The sequence below is a fragment of the Melanostigma gelatinosum genome (genome assembly GCF_949748355.1).
Source record: "Melanostigma gelatinosum genome assembly, chromosome: 12".
Classification (NCBI taxonomy): Eukaryota; Metazoa; Chordata; class Actinopteri; order Perciformes; family Zoarcidae; genus Melanostigma; species Melanostigma gelatinosum.
The window spans coordinates 11,688,306-11,707,652 of NC_136645.1; the positions used below are offsets into that span (position 1 = coordinate 11,688,306).

The following is a 19,347-nucleotide window of genomic DNA, read 5'->3' on the forward strand; positions in this document are numbered from 1 at the left end:
ATCTCAATATCACGCGACAGTAACTTAAACACACAAAAGCACGGGAATATCAACATATAAATGAATGACCTGAATTAAACTTACGTTAATTTAAGCTAAGCTATGCCCAAATGCCAAGAATCTTACTTGTCGATGCTTCGTTGCAACGTGGAAGTGTTCGTGGCAAAATTGTCCTTTTTCTTCGAGAGGAAGGGCCCCCCCTTCCTCTCGAAGAAAAAGGACAAAAGGGCTGCTTCTCAGCGCGGCGTTTGAGCTGGCGCTGTTTCGGTCCGTCGTGGCGCAGCTCGCTCTGGAGCAAACGCAGACGTGATCAATCCTCGCTGCAGGGAGGATGACCTAACTTCGGCTGAGACGACGTGGTCCGTAGGTCTCCCGGTAATCATCGGTCAGGAGAGGTTTAGACGTCTTCCTGCCAGAGTGTGCGCAAAAAGAAAAAGGAGCAAAGAGCACTGAACGGATCGCTGAAGCAGATTCGTTATCGCGGGCTGTTTCGTCCAGCGAAATGGCTTGTCAGGGTTTGAGGGGCTTCCTCGTGGTCAGCGTAGCGCTGGCGGGGAAAGCTGGTTCTTCTGTGGCCTGGACGGGGGTGTCCGAGCGAAGAGAGCGTGGTGTGCTCCCTGTTCGACGGAGGTCGACGGGAAAAAGCAAGGAGGTGTGATCTGCAGGCACTTTTGTTGGACAGTGGTTGAACCACAGGGGTCCTGGGGTCTCTTGGCTCTCGGCCAATGAGATTGCCGCGGTTACCATGGTTATTTGGGGGGGGGAAATTCACACCCTAGTGTGAAATCCCTTTGCTCTTATCAACTACAAATCAGGATGAACCCTTTGCTCGACAAAGTGAAGGCCTGATTATTTTTGTCCACAGCACATGTTGAAGCCATCTGGTCAGATCCCAACAGAACCTTGGCTTAAAACGCTGCGCATTCCAGTGTCCCGGAACTCTCCAAAACTCTCTCGCACACACACACACACACACACACACACACACACACACACACACACACACACACACACACACACACACAGGCAGGCTTTAACAGACTGGGGAAGAGAAGGGCACTGCTATAATGAAGAGAATGAGACAGACCAAACAAAATGAAGGATCACCTATGAACTCTTTCTGGCACTTTTTTTTCTGTATCTACGACAGAGGGATTCTCCTTCACTTATTTTTCCAGGCCACACTGTGTACTTAAGACACCATTGACATTGTTTCCCTTTTATTCCACTGTTTTTTGCTGTTATGTAATTAGTGTCTGCAACTATTTCTGAACGGACAGAAACACAAATGTTGGGATGTAAATTGAACAAGCGGTATTCTTATTGCGAGACATTTTTACACTTTCGAATAGTCTTTTAAAACTACGTGGGGCTCTACAGTGCATGAGGCGAACAAGTGGAGGATGATGATGATGATGATTTAAAAATGCTCCTTTACCGTGACAATCTTTGGGGCGCCTGTTTTTCCACCATCACTGTTGAGTGACTGTGCCTCTTCATAACGGCACTAGAGGTGTAACGTTTCAGTTGTGACCGTCACTGTTCTGACTAAACAAAAACAAAATGAGATGATTGGTGGAAAGGACCTGCGATGAAGCTTTTGATTGATCTGTTGCTGTTTGTTCTGTGAAACCCAGAAAGCCAGTCTGCTTTCATACATTGTGGTTGAGATGCCATAGATACCGTGTATACATGTATTTGTGTTTTTAAAAAACTTGTGAAGTTACTGTAGGAATTATATTCTTATGAAAATGGACTTTCACGCTCTTTAGAAACCCTTTGACCAGGGAGGAGATGTCATGCAGTATGAAAAATAATATTTTATTACAGCCATTTCATGACGATATATTGTAAGAAGGCAAGCGTAACACCAGAAACCTTTGTAATAATCGGTAAGCGAATATGATGCTACATCCTAAAGTCAGAGACAATTTCTCAAGTCAAATAAAAGATAAAAAAGATGGAATTTATACAATAAGACTTCACAGTACCCTTCACTTATCTGTCAATGCAGATGTATTTATTTTTGTTACTTTTTTGTTTAGCCCTTTTGTCAGTACTATAAAAAAGTGAGTTGTTTTTCTTTGATTGATCTGCATCACTTTGCGTGATGTCTTTTGATTCACTGACATTTTTATTGTTTTAATCTCTGTAGATTTCTTTCATTCCGCACTATTTTTAGCATTTAGTATTTTCCAAACAGCATTATGTAACACAATGTATGAGGGCCGGGTGTGATCAGGGCCCCGTGCCACGTACGTGGCTAACTGATGTGTAGATTGCTTTTTCTCAGGATCTTTTTATGAGTTTGTGTCAGACAAGATGACAATTTTATACCAGTAATGGCAGCAGCAAAGAGTGCAAACTGCCAAGTAAGATAAAGAACTATTGTGTCACACTCCAGTCACTGATGGATTTAATCCTGATGAACAAAGTGTGCTATGTACAACTGTATGAACCAGTGAAATACACAAACCTTTTACTTTTTATTGATGAAATAATTTGAATACAATATACTGTGCACAGATGCAGGTAAAACCATCATCTTAAACTGACATTACCATCAAATCAATCAATATAATCATCAAAACTATTTCAAACTGTACAGTTGGCGCTCATTCAGTGAATAACTTTTTGTATTGAAATCAGTATAGTTGAACCGCGGTTAATCATGTGTAACTTCAGAGGTGACTCGTGCTGAAAGCTTTTATCACAAACGGAAACTTTACTGCAACCAGAACAGCTAAAGGGGATTGTTTCCTGTGTGGGTATTCATGTGTACCTTCAGATCTCTGTTGCACACAAATCTATTACAGCAAACTGATCAGCTGAAAGGTTTCTTTCCTGTGTGGGTTCTCATGTGGCTCTGTAAATGTGAACGCTGGTTAAAAGATTTCTTACAGACTGAGCAGCTGAAAGGCTTTTCTCCTGTGTGGGTTCTCATGTGGCTCTTTAAATTTGAATGCTCGTTAAAAGATTTCTTACAGACTGAGCAGCTGAAAGGCTTTTCTCCTGTGTGGGTTCTCATGTGTCTCTTTAAAGTTGCACGCCGGTTAAAAGATTTCTTACAGACTGAGCAGCTGAAAGGTTTTTCTCCTGTGTGGGTTCTCATGTGGCTCTTTAAATTTGAATGCTCGTTAAAAGATTTCTTACAGACTGAGCAGCTGAAAGGATTTTCTCCTGTGTGGGTTCTCATGTGTATCTTCAGAGTTCCACTCTGGCCAAATGTTTTCTCACCAGCGCTACATCTTGAATCACTGACACGGACTTCATGGGTTCTCATGTGTAAATTTGAATGATGGTTAAAAGATTTCTTACAGACTGAGCAGCTGAAAGGATTTTCTCCTGTGTGGGTTCTCATGTGTATCTTCAGAGTTCCACTCTGGCCAAATGTTTTCTCACCAGCGCTACATCTTGAATCACTGGCACGGACTTCATGGGTTCTCATGTGTCCCCGTAAATTTGAATGATTGCTAAAAGATTTCTTACAGACTGAGCAGCTGAAAGGTTTTTCTCCTGTGTGGGTTCTCATGTGTATCTTCAGAGTTCCACTCTGGCCAAATGTTTTCTCACACTCAGAGCATCTAAAATGTTTTTCACCAGCGCTACATCTTGAATCACTGACATGGACTTCATCAGGTTTCACATAGTTTAAACCTGACTGAGGTTCTCTGGTCTTCTTCCCATCACCACCCTCATCAGTGTCAGAAGACTCTCCAGTCTTCTCATCAGTATCTGGTTCTGGATGTCTATCTGGATCCAAGTTCCTGTCTGGTTCTGGTCCTCCACAGTCTTCTCCATCAGCTTCTGTTCCCATCTGTTTAGTTTGTCTTTGATGAAGCTGTGAGGACTGAGCTTCCTCTTCTTCATCTTCACTCTTCACAGGAGTCAATGAGAACTTGACATCAGCCTCCTCCAGACCTTGAAGCTGCTCTCCTTCCTGACTGGTGCAGAGTTCCTCCTGTTCTTCTTTAATGTGTGAGGGCTCTGGGTCCTCCTGGTCCAGACTGGAGCTCCACTCCTGCTGCTCAGAGGGAACCTCTTCTTTAACCAACAACAGCTGCTGGACGTCTGCAGGAAAACAGTAAACACACACAGAGGGGTTACAAAGACATTTTAGAATTGAGCAAATAGTCTCCTGGACATACACTTTCAGAGTATCACTAGAACCAGATAATACAATAATGTAATCAACTTATGTGACCATGAACACATGAACCATTTTAAGCTGCAAAATCCATGACTTTTACTTGTACTTTAAGTTGAAATATTTCCTGTCATCATCAGGTTTCACATAGTTTAAACCTGACTGAGGTTCTCTGGTCTTCTTCCCATCACCACCCTCATCAGTGTCAGAAGAGTATCCAGTCTTCTCATCAGTAGACGATCTACAAGTATTAACAATTTATCTTCACCCACACACAAGCCAGGGTTGGGCCACATTGTGTGTGGGAGTCCTCATATTACACATTCCTTAGCCCATCGATCAGCTCAGTGATTGGCTGAACCCGTCGGACTTCAATCAGCCACTTCCTTCACCAATTCACCCCCCTTCTTGAAGGCCGTTTATCTCTAAGACGGAGCTGGCAGTTGAAACTAGTTCTCTGTCAGGCTATGTGACATTTAACTGGGGCAAAAGCTATCCTTCAGAGTTCTAATACTTCTCACTGTGTTCAGACGAGTGCGATGAATGCACTAGAACTCACATATCCGCGTATAAGATGTGTTTAACATTGAATGAATATATTTTATTTACATGTACTTCATCTCATTGGAGCAGAGGCTGCAGTTAGCATACCCTGCCTTATCAATGTATTTAAAACACTGACAGCGGGAAGCTGTACTGCTCTCTCTTCACGTCTGTTTAGACCTCCACCTTTATCCAGGCCCAGCTCCACTCACATCTCAGCCCTGCGTCAAGCTGCGCTACACACACAACATCCTCTTCCTGAAGCTCTCTGACCTCATCATCTCATCAGTATCTGGGCCTCATGTTTCAAGTTATTATCACCACGAAATCGCCTCATTCTACTTTGAGTTAAACAAAAAAAACTGCAACCCGAACCGCCGGTGTTCCGGTTTAACGTTAATGAGTGACCGCGTGGACTGAACCGGAAGACGGAGGGTGATTCATGTTTCATCACGTTACGCTTTTTCCTCCTAATCTTGATAATGATGAGCGTTAGCTGTTGACAAAGTTCCGCATGCAGTGGACGTTAACTTAACCCAACAAGTCTGAACGGTAACGGAACTTAAACTTTAACGAGGGAAATGAAGACGGTGTAGACATCTTAACGCTGATTGGCCAGGACTCGACACGTGTCGCATCAAATATGTTTTATTGCGAAGATCACGACATCACATGTTCTCCTTGTCTCACTCCAATCTGAGAAGCGCTGGCGACACGTTTGCAGGTATTAAATCAGTTGAAGAAGAAAACGACGAATTGCAACAGAGTCTCACTCCAAACTACATTAAAAGTTATCAGCCGGAGCATGAACAGTGTTAAATAAAGTGAACCTACGTGCTCTTTGTATCCGGATTTCCGGGTTGAGAACAGCGTCCAGAAGTTCCCGTTGTCGCTTATTCGCCTCTTTTGAACGAGAGAGTTCCTCCTCGTACTCTGCTATCGTTCTTTCAAACAGACCAAATATCTCTTCAACAGCCGCAGTTCGTCGCTGGTTGATTAAAGATCTCAACATTTCTACTTTAGACATTTTCACTAAACCACAGAAAGTTTTCCTCCAGACGAACTCCGTTAAAAACACCGTTTACTCTCATTAAACTCTGACTAGCGCTGTGTTGGTCACTTCCGTGCCCGTCTGTCTGTTTCCAGGTAGCATGCTAAGCTAACTTCAATAGCTTTATAGGCTACCACGAGATTAGTCCTCGTCCTCTTCTTCTTCCTCTCCTCCTTCTTCTTCGTCTTCTTCTCATTCTTCTTCTGTCACTTTAATGGCGGACTACAAACCAATGTTTAAGGCGCCACCTACTGGACCGGAGTGTGTAACATCATGCCTTTATGACAGTTATCATTTAAACACAATCATCATGTTATTTATAAATATAATGAAACAATTAGAAATAAACTTCATATTGCAGTCATATTCTGGCCTTTTAACCCGTTCCATTCAAAATATTAAATAAAGCCCTTTTAAGCTGAACTTGTTTGTCCCCTGTCTCTAACAGTCCTTTGATGCTCCACTCCCTTCCTGTATCAACCACTCTGTTCTTCAGTCTCTCTTTCCACCCTGAACTTCCTCCACTCTATCAGCACATGTTCTACAGTTTCTTTACAGTTGCATATCTCACATTTATCCCACTCTGTCTTTTTCATGATGTGTATGTGTCATTGAGTCCTGTATGTCCGAACCTTAATCTGAAAGTAACATCTTCTTTTCTAATTTTACTTCCATCACTTCTCACTCTGACTGATGTCTGAATTGTGTTGTAATTTCTACCCTTATTGTCATTATTCCAAATTTCCTGCCAAGATGTCCCATCCAAAGCTTTTACCAGAGAATGTCGAGTCCTCCCAACCATTGTACAGGACAGTCGATGCTGTGTTTCCGTTAAGTCCACCCTGAATTCTAATCCAGTGTGATAGTGCTGACTCAGTTCTCCTCACATGTAATGGCAGTTGCCTGGATTTCACCAGCAATGCATTAATGGGTGTGGTTTTGACTCTGGAGATGAGTCAGAGGAGAACCATCCAGAAGAAAAGGTGAACAGATAAAAGTCCATTCAGACAGGTTCTAGTTGACAAGAAAATAGTAAGAGATGAAGCGAGTCAGTGCCTTTGTGTTCCGACTGGACCCCACTAATCACGTTTTATTATCCAATGCAGTGGTTCTCAAACTGTGGGGCGCGGTGGTATTACAGGTGGGGCGCAGGGGGAAATACAGAATATATATATATATATATATATATATATATATATATATATATATATATATATATATATATATATATATATATATATATATATATTATTTTTAAAGTAATTAATAAATACATGGCGAAATGCCTGTACTTTCGTGTAAATGTTTACGTTACGCCGTTAACAGGTTACGCATGCGCGACGGCCATGATCCTTGGCGACTCGCATGTGTGGCTTAGTGTTCCAAATGAAGAGACATTTGGCAGGCGGGAACAGAAAAGCAACCGCAAGCGATGCATCCGAGACGAACAGCAAGCAGCCAAGAAGAACATATGATGACTATCTTGCTCTGGGTTTCACAGTGAACGCGGTAGGAGATGAGGAGAGACCAGTCTGTGTTTTATGTCTGAAAACTAGCTGCGGATAGTATGAAACTTATTTTGTTTCGTTTTTCATTGTTTTCTTGAAAAGATGTTGAGTGTAAAACAGGTTAATTGCAGCCAATTGCAAGCAGCTATTTTTTTGCCAAATTGTAGTTCTTTTTTGCACAGATACAACTTTATTTGCATTGTTCTAACAAAGCGATTGCACATTTTATTAGTTTTTGTCTGATGGAGCAATCTGGTTTACTTAAAAGTGATTGCAATTTTCTTTATTCTATTATTTGAAAAAGCACAGACGGAGGAGTCACAAAATGTTGTTTCAATATAAATTCAACCATTTTGTTACAATTTAGTTGGGGCGGTGGGGCATGAACATTTTTCTTCCTCCAAAGTGGAGCGCAACAGAAAATGTTTGAGAACCACTGATCGAATGTATTACACTACTGGTATAATATAGTATAGATTTATTTCTTTAAGAAAAAGTGTTGATTTCAAACGAGTACAAAAAAAAAGTACGTTTGGTTTAATTTTTGGACCCCTCAAGACATCAGTATGAACAAAACATACCGAGCGATGAATTATTTTCTGGGTATTTTTGCATGTTGGTAGGCCTGAGTGTGTCTTTTGCCGTGTTCATTATCGGGACGGACAAGATCCTTATTGCATTAATCATGCGTCACATTGAACATATGAACTCACATTAAGACGAGATTCTCTTCTGCCCTGAATTAAAAAGCAGGCAAGACATTAAATAAAGCTCCCATTTCTATTTACTGTCCCAAGACTAGATATTTACAAAATGACTTGACCTCTTTTATATTGGTCCCAACAAAGAGTCCCAAGAAAATGAACAATTTCAAATAAAAACAGCATCAATGTGAATTACAGATGCCAGTTACTACACACAATCCTCTTGTTTATGTAAGTATATATTTGTATTCATCCATCTATTTGTCCCATTCATATCCCAGATCTCGTTTCTTTTTCTCATTAAATGTGTGCAATACTGTTGGGGATACTTTTACACACACCCCTCATTTTCAGACGTGCAGTATATAGTACTATGTTTTATTTGTGTCACCACATTTTATCTTACTACATAGTGTTCTTATTGCAACTAATGCTTTTATTGCTGAGCCGACCTGTTCTCATCAAACACATTTAATTCTGCTGTTGACCATGTGAACCAACATGAGACAATGTACACAATTGGTGTACCAAGTGCTGCAAGTGCTTTTGTATTTGTCCATCATGTCGACACCTTGTGGTGCTCCATCTTCTGCAGGTTAAACAAATTACAGGGCTGACGTGACTGCTGGTGACTGTGTGTGTTCATCTTTCACAGCAAAGACTCCCTGGGTTAGAAGCAGAGCTGACGCTACTATTCCCTGTGTTACCCAGATTCATATGGCACATAAAGTGAACATGACAAAGGGTCCTTTGTTCTCCAGTGGTGCATATATGCTCTCCCATGGTCCTATATGTTCCCTCCACGCATTATCACTGTACGACGCTTGGTCAGGACCCATTGGCATCACTTAGGTTTCAGCAGCAAAACTACTTTAGATTTAGTTAGGTTTAGGAAAATATCATGGTTTGGGCTAAAATAAGCATGTTTTTGAACATCGGTTCCGCAGCTCTATAAAGCACATCATGAGAACCTGAAAAGGATGTGACCTAGCTATATTTGCTAAATAGGACATGAGCTATAGTGGGAACTTGTCAAAAGGAACAAGGCATGGAGTTGAACGCAGAGACCTAAGAAAAATGTGTCCCTGACAACATAAAGCAACTTAAAGCATTTTGAAGCCGGATTCATCCTCTGGGGACCTTGAATGTCTGTAGAAAATGATATGGCAATGCATCTCATAGTTGTTGAGATATTTTAGTGGTGCACCAACAGACTGAATGAAGAACAATGATCACCATGTTCACCCTCTTAGGTTGTGTTACATCAGCTTCCTCAAACAATCAATGTTTAGATCTAGATACCTGTACAACATATATGTATAATATATATTAAATATGGCTATATTTAAACTGACTGGTGTTTCGACTGCATGCTGTGTTTTATGTGCCGATAGATCTTTTATTATTCCAGCCCACACTGGGAGAGACACAGAAGTGCTGCACCCTTTGATGTAGATAACTAATATATCCACGACATAGGCTACTGTATGTCGTCATGTGAACCAACCGCCTTTTCCCAGGTACCTCTGTTGCCATGGTAACCAGGCACGGTGACACTTCCTGGTCCATAAGCTCCGGTGGTCTTCCTCTGTTGGGTCCCTTTGTGAGCTTTATGGGGGTTAATGCAGCACGGACGTTTAAGGCACAACCCCCTATGCTGCACACATCCCCTGCTGCATTGCAATAAGGAGTTGAGATAAAAGGCTGAATTCAACATCAACACTGCTCACTGAACATGACTCACTACATTTATAATTGATACACACATTCATAATGGATTCAAAGCACTGATAAATACTTTTTTTCAAAAAGAAAGTCATTGGTGGAATGACAGATAGCGGCTGTTTTACTCCTCATAATCAGAGCTCTCGTTGATCTCTGCAGCACACGAGCCCTTTGTGTTTTTATGAGCAGTGTGAAGGTCTGCAGGGTATTTACACACGGATACATATCTGATCTATGTACAGTTGTCTTACGCAATATGATGATTAAAGTCCCATGTATATCTCCTCTGGGCATGTTATTTTATTGGGTATGTGTCTCTCCGGGTACAGGAACAGGGCAAAGTGATGGATCTGGCTTTCCCCACAGACACCCTCATTAAATGCTGAGCTCCTGTGTACATAACATCCACATTTACTGAGATATGAGATATGCTGCACCATGAATCTCACCCAATCTAGAGATGGAAAATGTAGATATTTTACCCGAGGGTGTGGAGGAGAGGACGGCGGGGAAACAGATGAGGACCGTAAAGTGGAACTAGAAAAAGCATTTCCTGCTGAAAATGCGTTGGAATGCTGAAAACTGAAATTAATCGCAAAAACATTGCTTAAAATAGATATCCAATTCAAAAACAAATTGCAAAAAGCTTAATAATTCAAAGAGTTTAAAGATTACAAATATGAAAAGTCATATCACACCTCTCCTGAAAGAGCTGAACATTTTGACATTTGAACAGTTTCTGTGGCTTAAAAAAATTCATCAGTGGTGATATTTGTAGTAGTATAAGTTGTAGTAGAAGTATTATTTGTAGAAGTATTAGTAGCATTAGAATAACTACTAGTCGTACTATTAGTGATATTTGTAGTAGTAGTAGAAGTTGTAGTAGAAGTATTATTAGTAGTAGAAGTATTAGTAATTAGAAGAAGTAGTAGAAGACGTAGTATCAGTAGTCATAGTAATAGCTGTAGTATTGGTCGTAGTATTTAATATCACAGTAGTAGTAGTAATAGTAATGGCAGTAGAAGATGTAGCAGTAGTAGTAGTACTAGTAGCAGTCGTACTAATAGCTGTAGTAGTATTACTACTTTTAGTAGCATGAATAGTAGTAGTAGCAGTTGTCATATAAGTAATAGTAGTGGTAGTAATAGCAGTAGTGGTAGTAATAATATTGATGGTAGCAGTAATAGCAGTAGCAGTAGTAGTAATAGTAGCAACAGCAAAAGTTATAGTAGAAGTAGTAGTAGCAGTAGTAGTAACACTATATTAGCAGCAGCAGTAGTAGTTAGAGCATTCATTTTTTTAACAAAAAAGCCTAATTTTGAGCTTGTTTAAATACAGTTAATCCATGGGGCTTTTATTTTGAAAGGGTGGGGCTGGGTGGGGGAGTGAGGGGGAGAGGAGACATAATCATAATGTTTGACACACATAAACAGAGGTTATTAAATGACAGGCTTCATCACAAGCAGTTCAGTTAGAATTCACTCTCTGGGGCTTTTATTTTGAAATGGGGTGTGGTGTGTGTGTGTGGGGGGGCGGGGTGGAGGAGGAGTGGGGAAAGACCTCTAAAGATCCCTAAGACCTGAATGACTGTATGAGAGAGACACACAGAGCGAGAGGGAGAGGAGTGTATGTGCGCGCGCGTGTGTCTGTGAGTCTGTGTGTTTATCAACATCACTAATTGGCTCAATCGCGAACACCTGTGTGCCTGAAGCCATTTGAAAATATTCTCCATAGAGATCCCATTGAAAATAAAAAGCTTAATAATTCAAAAAGTTTAAAGGTGTAAATAAAATATATTCATTCAATGTTAAATAATATGCGCTATACTTGTAAGCTTATATTGCGGAGTTGTGAGGTCACTGTAAGTAGGTCAAATACTCCGAGCAGGGCATTCCTGCACCTGCTCGCATGATAGAAACAGATACAGTGGCCCTGAAAGAAACACTTGCTTAAACCACCAGATTAGGGCGGAAACTGCCATCTTAGAGTAGGAGAAGAGTTCTCTTTATCTATTCACACAGAGACTTCGAAATAGCTTAGAACTGCACCCTTTCAGGCACCTTGAGTGTTAACAACATGCATACACACTGATGAGCCAGAGAAGGCGGGATCCGGACATGAGCCAGTGTGGGTGGAGATGCCCAGTGCTCCAACCAGGCTGCTGTTCTGCTAAACACAGCCCTGCCTGCAACTTTGCTTTAACCAATAGGCTTCCATCAGAAGAACCTATAACACGCATGCGCACTATGTCTAAGCCTTTTAGCTTTCACTTTTCTAGGTCCGTGCACATTTAACTGCTGGACATAATACTTCTGTTACAAATAAATGTTATTGCTTGAATTGAGCTAAACGCCTCGATCTCAGTCTGTTCACTCGAGTTAAATCCTCAACAAAGGTTAGAAATATGAAAAGTCATAGCAGACCTCTGGTGAAAGAGCTGAACATTTTAATAGTTGAACGGTTTCTGGAGCTTAAAATATGAAGGAGAAGAAGAGGTGCGACGGAAGAAATAGAAGAAGTTGAATAAAGATGTTGGAAAATAATAAAGAATAAAGAAAAGAATAAAGATTGTTGGAATGCTTAACAGCATTCCAACAATTATGTCTGCATGCCTGAATGTGAGTGATGGGAGTCTTGCATAAAAGTGTTTTGATAAAAAAAAGAACAAAAGCTGCAGTGATGTCCATTGTCTTCTGTGAACCTGTCGTAAGCATATCCTTTGATATTGATCTTTGAGCTACTTGGAGACAGAGTTGTCAACACATCTATGACATACGAGTTTATATGGTGAACTTAACTGCTATTGTAGTTTTAGTTACATTTCCAGCAGTTACTGAACACCAGAATCATTCATATGGAGTTTTCCTAATTCTCAAATCCACGGTTTTACTCTCTTTCAACATAGCAAATATTTTTTATGGCATACTAAACAATATGGTAGTATGGGTATTGGCACACACAGTATGTTCCAATACGCAGTATGTCAAATGCAGTGTGCCAAAAACAACAGAATGTCCCTCTGCATATGGTCGCATTTTGCATTATACAAGTCAGCATACTTCTCTGGCTATTCTGACCCACAATCCTCTGCGCCGCTGATATATGAGCAAGAGGGTCAAGGTTCGAGGTGCAATGTTATGACAAAGTATGTCCCAATGCATGCAACAGTATGTACTTTGCAAAGTAAAAAATAAAAAGTATGCAACGTTTGAAAGTATGCAGCAGTGAATAAATACAGGGAGTGCTCACAAGAGAAATGTAGAATCTGCGCGCTAGGTGTCAGTGTGACGCCACCCTGTAGCATTGATTGGACAGGTTGCATCCACTTAGCCCCAATAGTGTGAATGTCCTCGCGCTGGCTAGATCTCGTGATACCGACAGCTCACAAACAAAAGTGTCACAGCGAACCAGGAACCGTCTCTTTATCAAATAACAACAACAAAAAAACAAAATGACCGGCCTACCTGATTCGGAGGTAGGTGGAGAAAAGAAGTGGTGAGCGTCGTGGGAGGGCGGGCCTGGATTAGAAATGCATTTAGAGCCGGAAAACAAGTCCCTCCTCTGCTCTCAGTCCAGATTGAACCCAGTAAAGAGTGGACGCACTTCAGGATGAGACTCTCACATCTGAGAGTTTACATGTCTGTGTTTGTAACGGCTGTTTGAGATCGTTTGTGTGATACACCGTTATGATTGTGTCTTTAGGGAAAGAGGACCAACTTGCGCAAGCTCGGCTCTGAACGCATTGAGCACAACATGAGATTGAAGTTCAACCCACTGGCTCTGCTGCTGGACTCTTCTCTGGAGGGAGAATTTGACCTGGTCCAGAGAATCATCTATGAAGTAAGAAACATTTGCTATGTATTATAATAACATGGTTATAATGTTTAAAATCACAGTTGTTTTTCTGCTGTGTAAGTCAGCTTTTGCTGGTGCTGAACTGAAACTCTTTTAACTCATTGTGATTCCTCATTCACAGGTGGAAGATCCCAGTCTGCCCAACGATGAAGGAATCACTGCCCTACACAATGCTGTCTGTGCCGGACATACAGAGATCGTCAAGTTTCTGGTTCAGTTTGGTGTCAATGTCAATGCTGCTGACAGTGATGGCTGGTAAGTTCTCAGATCAGTCCAAACGGTTATCATTCGTCTCCATGTTGTTTTTTCTTCAACTTAACTTTGAGCATAATCTAGCAGTATGAGCTACAACAGAACTACTCCTAGTGGTTGGTGTTTCTCAGCTCCCACTCTCGTATCCTCTGTCCTTACCTCCTTTTTCACCCACCCTCTAACACAGGACCCCTCTTCACTGTGCTGCATCCTGTAACAATGTGCAAGTGTGCAAGTTCCTGGTGGAGTCTGGTGCAGCAGTGTTTGCTATGACTTACAGTGACATGCAAACGGCAGCTGATAAATGTGAAGAGATGGAGGAGGGCTACACCCAGTGCTCCCAGTTCCTCTACGGTCAGTAAAAGCGGTGTTATTATTTTACCTTATACGAATTTAATTTTAATTCTTTCCTGTGTCTTATGTTTCTGTGAAAAACTCACTATTAATTATTTTTCTGTTATTTTAAATCTGTGTACCCTAAGGTGTGCAAGAGAAGATGGGCATCATGAACAGGGGAGTGGTCTATGGTCTGTGGGACTACAGTGGTGAAAACCCCGATGAACTGATGTTCCGCGAGGGAGACTGCATGACCATCGTCCGAAGGGAGGACGAGGACGAGATAGACTGGTGGTGGGCGCACATGGCTGACACCGAGGGCTACATTCCCCGCAACCTCCTTGGGGTGAGTCACGAGTCACTGAAACTGTAATGAAGACGAGCGTGTTCATTATGTCATGAACAAATGTGCATTGTTGACATTGTTGTCTTCTTCTTGTCTCTTAACAGCTCTATCCCAGAATAAAGCCAAGACAGAGAACCTTGGCTTAAAACGCTGCGCATTCCAGTGTCCCAGAACTCTCCAAAACTCTCTCGCGCACACACACACACACACACACACACACACACGCACACACACACACACACACACACACACACACACACACACACACACAGGCAGGCTTTAACAGACTGGGGAAGAGAAGGGCACTGCTATAATGAAGAGAATGAGACAGACCAAACAATATGAAGGATCACCTATGAACTCTTTCTGGCACTTTTTTTTCTGTATCTACGACAGAGGGATTCTCCTTCACTTATTTTTCCAGGCCACACTGTGTACTTAAGACACCATTGACATTGTTTCCCTTTTATTCCACTGTTTTTTGCTGTTATGTAATTAGTGTCTGAAACTATTTCTGAACGGACAGAAACACAAATGTTGGGATGTAAATTGAACAAGCGGTATTCTTATTGCGAGACATTTTTACACTTTCAAATCGTCTTTTAAAACTACGTGGGGCTCTACAGTGCATGAGGCGAACAAGTGGAGGATGATGATGATGATGATTTAAAAATGCTCCTTTACCGTGACAATCTTTGGGGCGCCTGTTTTTCCACCATCACTGTTGAGTGACTGTGCCTCTTCATAACGGCACTAGAGGTGTAACGTTTCAGTTGTGACCGTCACTGTTCTGACTAAACAAAAACAAAATGAGATGATTGGTGGAAAGGACCTGCGATGAAGCTTTTGATTGATCTGTTGCTGTTTGTTCTGTGAAACCCAGAAAGCCAGTCTGCTTTCATACATTGTGGTTGAGATGCCATAGATACTGTGTATACATGTATTTGTGTTTTAAAAAAACTTGTGAAGTTACTGTAGGAATTATATTCTTATGAAAATGGACTTTCACGCTCTTTAGAAACCCTTTGACCAGGGAGGAGATGTCATGCAGTATGAAAAATAATATTTTATTACAGCCATTTCATGACGATATATTGTAAGAAGGCAAGCGTAACACCAGAAACCTTTGTAATAATCGGTAAGCGAATATGATGCTACATCCTAAAGTCAGAGACAATTTCTCAAGTCAAATAAAAGATAAAAAAGATGGAATTTATACAATAAGACTTCACAGTACCCATCACTTATCTGTCAATGCAGATGTATTTATTTTTGTTACTTTTTTGTTTAGCCCTTTTGTCAGTACTATAACCACAGATGTACTGTAGTGTTTCAAACATTTACAATAAAATACTTTGTACTAAGTTTTTATGGTCTGCTTGTATGACTACAAACACAGACCGGATTCCAGTTTTCTCATCGTTGTGATAAAGGTGAGTAGAAATATGTTGCTCTCAATGCATATTGTTGTTTTGTTACACTGTCGTTGCTGCCCCCTGCTGGACCGACGAGGACTGTTCACCTCCCAGAGCACCAATCCAAATATGGAAGAAGAGTCTGAGGTGTGAGCATGACAAGGATAGAGTGATGAACCCCTGTTGGATCATCGTCCTCGGTGTGTGCACCCATCTGGGCTGTGTGCCCATCGCCAACGCCGTAGACTTCGGAGGCTACTACTGTCCGTGCCATGGCTCCCACTACGATGCTTCAGGAAGGATAAGAAAGGGACCTGCTCCTCTAAAGCTGGAGGTTCCCTTCTATGAGTTCACTGAGGAGGACGTAGTCATAGTGGGATAAATACTGGAGCTCTGTCTCAGTTCCTCCCTGTAATATGTATTTTTAGATGGCTCCGTGTGAGAGTGACATAAAACGTGTGTATTTACTGTTGAAGACAAATTTCCAACTTTATGATTGAGCTATTGTCTTTTCCCTCGTAAAAAAGTGAGTTGTTTTTCTTTGATTGATCTGCATCACTTAGCTTGATGTCTTTTGATTCACTGACATTTTATTTATTGTTTTAATCTCTATAGATTTCTTTCATTCCGCACTATTTTTAGCATTTAGTATTTTCCAAACAGCATTATGTAACACAATGTATGAGGGCCGGGTGTGATCAGGGCCCCGTGCCACGTACGTGGCTAACTGATGTGTAGATTGCTTTTTCTCAGGATCTTTTTATGAGTTTGTGTCAGACAAGATGACAATTTTATACCAGCAATGGCAGCAGCAAAGAGTGCAAACTGCCAAGTAAGATAAAGAACTATTGTGTCACACTCCAGTCACTGATGGATTTAATCCTGACGAACAAAGTGTGCTATGTACAACTGTATGAACCAGTGAAATACACAAACCTTTTACTTTTTATTGATGAAATCATTTGACTACAATATACTGTGCACAGATGCAGGTAAAACCATCGTCTTAAACTGACATTACCATCAAATCAATCATCAATATAATCATCAAAACTATTTCAAACTGTACAGTTGGCGCTCATTCAGTGAATCACTTTTTGTATTGAAATCAGTGTAGTTGAACCGCGGTTAATCATGTGTAACTTCAGAGGTGACTCGTGCTGAAAGCTTTTATCACAAACGGAAACTTTACTGCAACCAGAACAGCTAAAGGGGATTGTTTCCTGTGTGGGTATTCATGTGTACCTTTAGATCTCTGTTGCGCACAAATCTCTTACAGCAAACTGAGCAGCTGAAAGGTTTCTTTCCTGTGTTGTGGCTCTGTAAATTTGAACGATTCTTAAAAGATTTCTTACAGACTGAGCAGCTGAAAGGTTTTTCTCCTGTGTGGGTTCTCATGTGGCTCTGTAAATGTGAACGCTGGTTAAAAGATTTCTTACAGACTGAGCAGCTGAAAGGATTTTCTCCTGTGTGGGTTCTCATGTGTATCTGTAATTTTGAACGCTGGTTAAAAGATTTCTTACAGACTGAGCAGCTGAAAGGTTTTTCTCCTGTGTGGGTTCTCATGTGTTTCTGTAAAGTTGAACGCCTGTTAAAAGATTTCTTACAGACTGAGCAGCTGAAAGGTTTTTCTCCTGTGTGGGTTCTCATGTGTGTCTGTAAATGTGAACGCTGGTTAAAAGATTTCTTACAGACTGAGCAGCTGAAAGGTTTTTCTCCTGTGTGGGTTCTCATGTGTATCTGTAATTTTGAACGCACGTTAAAAGATTTCTTACAGACTGAGCAGCTGAAAGGTTTTTCTCCTGTGTGGGTTCTCATGTGACTCTGTAAATTTGAACGCCGGTTAAAAGATTTCTTACAGACTGAGCAGCTGAAAGGTTTTTCTCCTGTGTGGGTTCTCATGTGACTCTGTAAATGTGAACGCCGGTTAAAAGATTTCTTACAGACTGAGCAGCTGAAAGGTTTTTCTCCTGTGTGGGTTCTCATGTGTATCTGTAATTTTGAACGCTCGTTAAAAGATTTCTTACAGACTGAGCAGCTGAAAGGTTTTTCTCCTGTGTGGGTTCTCATGTGTGTCTGTAAATTTGAACGCTCGTTAAAAGATTTCTTACAGACTGAGCAGCTGAAAGGTTTTTCTCCTGTGTGGGTTCTCATGTGTATCTGTAATTTTGAACGCCTGTTAAAAGATTTCTTACAGACTGAGCAGCTGAAAGGTTTTTCTCCTCTGTGGGTTCTCATGTGTATCTTCAGAGTTCCACTCTTGCCAAATGTTTTCTCACACTCAGAGCATCTAAAATGTTTTTCACCAGCGCTACATCTTGAATCACTGACACGGACTTCATCAGGTTTCACATAGTTTAAACCTGACTGAGGTTCTCTGGTCTTCTTCCCATCACCACCCTCATCAGTGTCAGAAGACTCTCCAGTCTTCTCAGCAGTATCTGGTTCTGGATGTCTATCTGGATCCAAGTTCCTGTCTGGTTCTGGTCCTCCACAGTCTTCTCCATCAGCTTCTGTTCCCATCTGTTTAGTTTGTCTTTGATGAAGCTGTGAGGACTGAGCTTCCTCTTCTTCATCTTCACTCTTCACAGGAGTCAATGAGAACTTGACATCAGCCTCCTCCAGACCTTGAAGCTGCTCTCCTTCCTGACTGGTGCAGAGTTCCTCCTGTTCTTCTTTAATGTGTGAGGGCTCTGGGTCCTCCTGGTCCAGACTGGAGCTCCACTCCTGCTGCTCAGAGGGAACCTCTTCTTTAACCAACAACAGCTGCTGGACGTCTGCAGGAAAACAGTAAACACACACAGAGGGGTTACAAAGACATTTTAGAATTGAGCAAATCGTCTCCTGGACATACACTTCCAGAGTATCACTAGAACCAGATAATACAATAATGTAATCAACTTATGTGACCATGAACACATGAACCATTTTAAGCTGCAAAATCCATGACTTTTACTTGTACTTTAAGTTGAAATATTTCCTGTCATCATCAGGTTTCACATAGTTTAAACCTGACTGAGGTTCTCTGGTCTTCTTCCCATCACCACCCTCATCAGTGTCAGAAGAGTATCCAGTCTTCTCATCAGTAGACGATCTACAAGTATTAACAATTTATCTTCACCCACACACAAGCCAGGGTTGGGCCACATTGTGTGTGAGAGTCCTCATATTACACATTCCTTAGCCCATCGATCAGCTCAGTGATTGGCTGAACCCGTCGGACTTCAGTCAGCCACTTCCTTCACCAATTCACCCCCCTTCTTGAAGGCTGTTTATCTCTAAGACGGAGCTGGCAGTTGAAACTAGTTCTCTGTCAGGCTATGTGACATTTAACTGGGGCAAAAGCTATCCTTCAGAGTTCTAATACTTCTCACTGTGTTCAGACGAGTGCGATGAATGCACTAGAACTCACATATCCGCGTATAAGATGTGTTTAACATTGAATGAATATATTTTATTTACATG

At 41.3% G+C, this 19,347-nt stretch overlaps 2 protein-coding genes across 2 annotated transcripts; one reads left to right on the plus strand and one right to left on the minus strand.

Moving 5' to 3' along the window:
- Positions 1-2,619: 2,619 nt before the first annotated feature.
- Positions 2,620-5,702, minus strand: LOC306785688 (uncharacterized protein; the record flags this gene model as incomplete). Its single annotated transcript, XM_079280143.1, has 2 exons — positions 2,620-3,523; positions 5,607-5,702. The coding sequence occupies 2 exons, from the start codon at positions 5,700-5,702 to the stop codon at positions 2,825-2,827; spliced, it is 795 nt and encodes a 264-aa protein (XP_079136269.1). The 3' UTR covers positions 2,620-2,824.
- Positions 5,703-10,138: 4,436 nt separating this feature from the next.
- Positions 10,139-15,834, plus strand: LOC306785689 (apoptosis-stimulating of p53 protein 2-like; the record flags this gene model as incomplete). Its single annotated transcript, XM_079280144.1, has 6 exons — positions 10,139-10,204; positions 13,381-13,518; positions 13,655-13,788; positions 13,973-14,139; positions 14,268-14,467; positions 14,572-15,834. The coding sequence occupies 6 exons, from the start codon at positions 10,139-10,141 to the stop codon at positions 14,611-14,613; spliced, it is 747 nt and encodes a 248-aa protein (XP_079136270.1). The 3' UTR covers positions 14,614-15,834.
- Between the last annotated feature and the right edge of the window lie 3,513 nt (positions 15,835-19,347).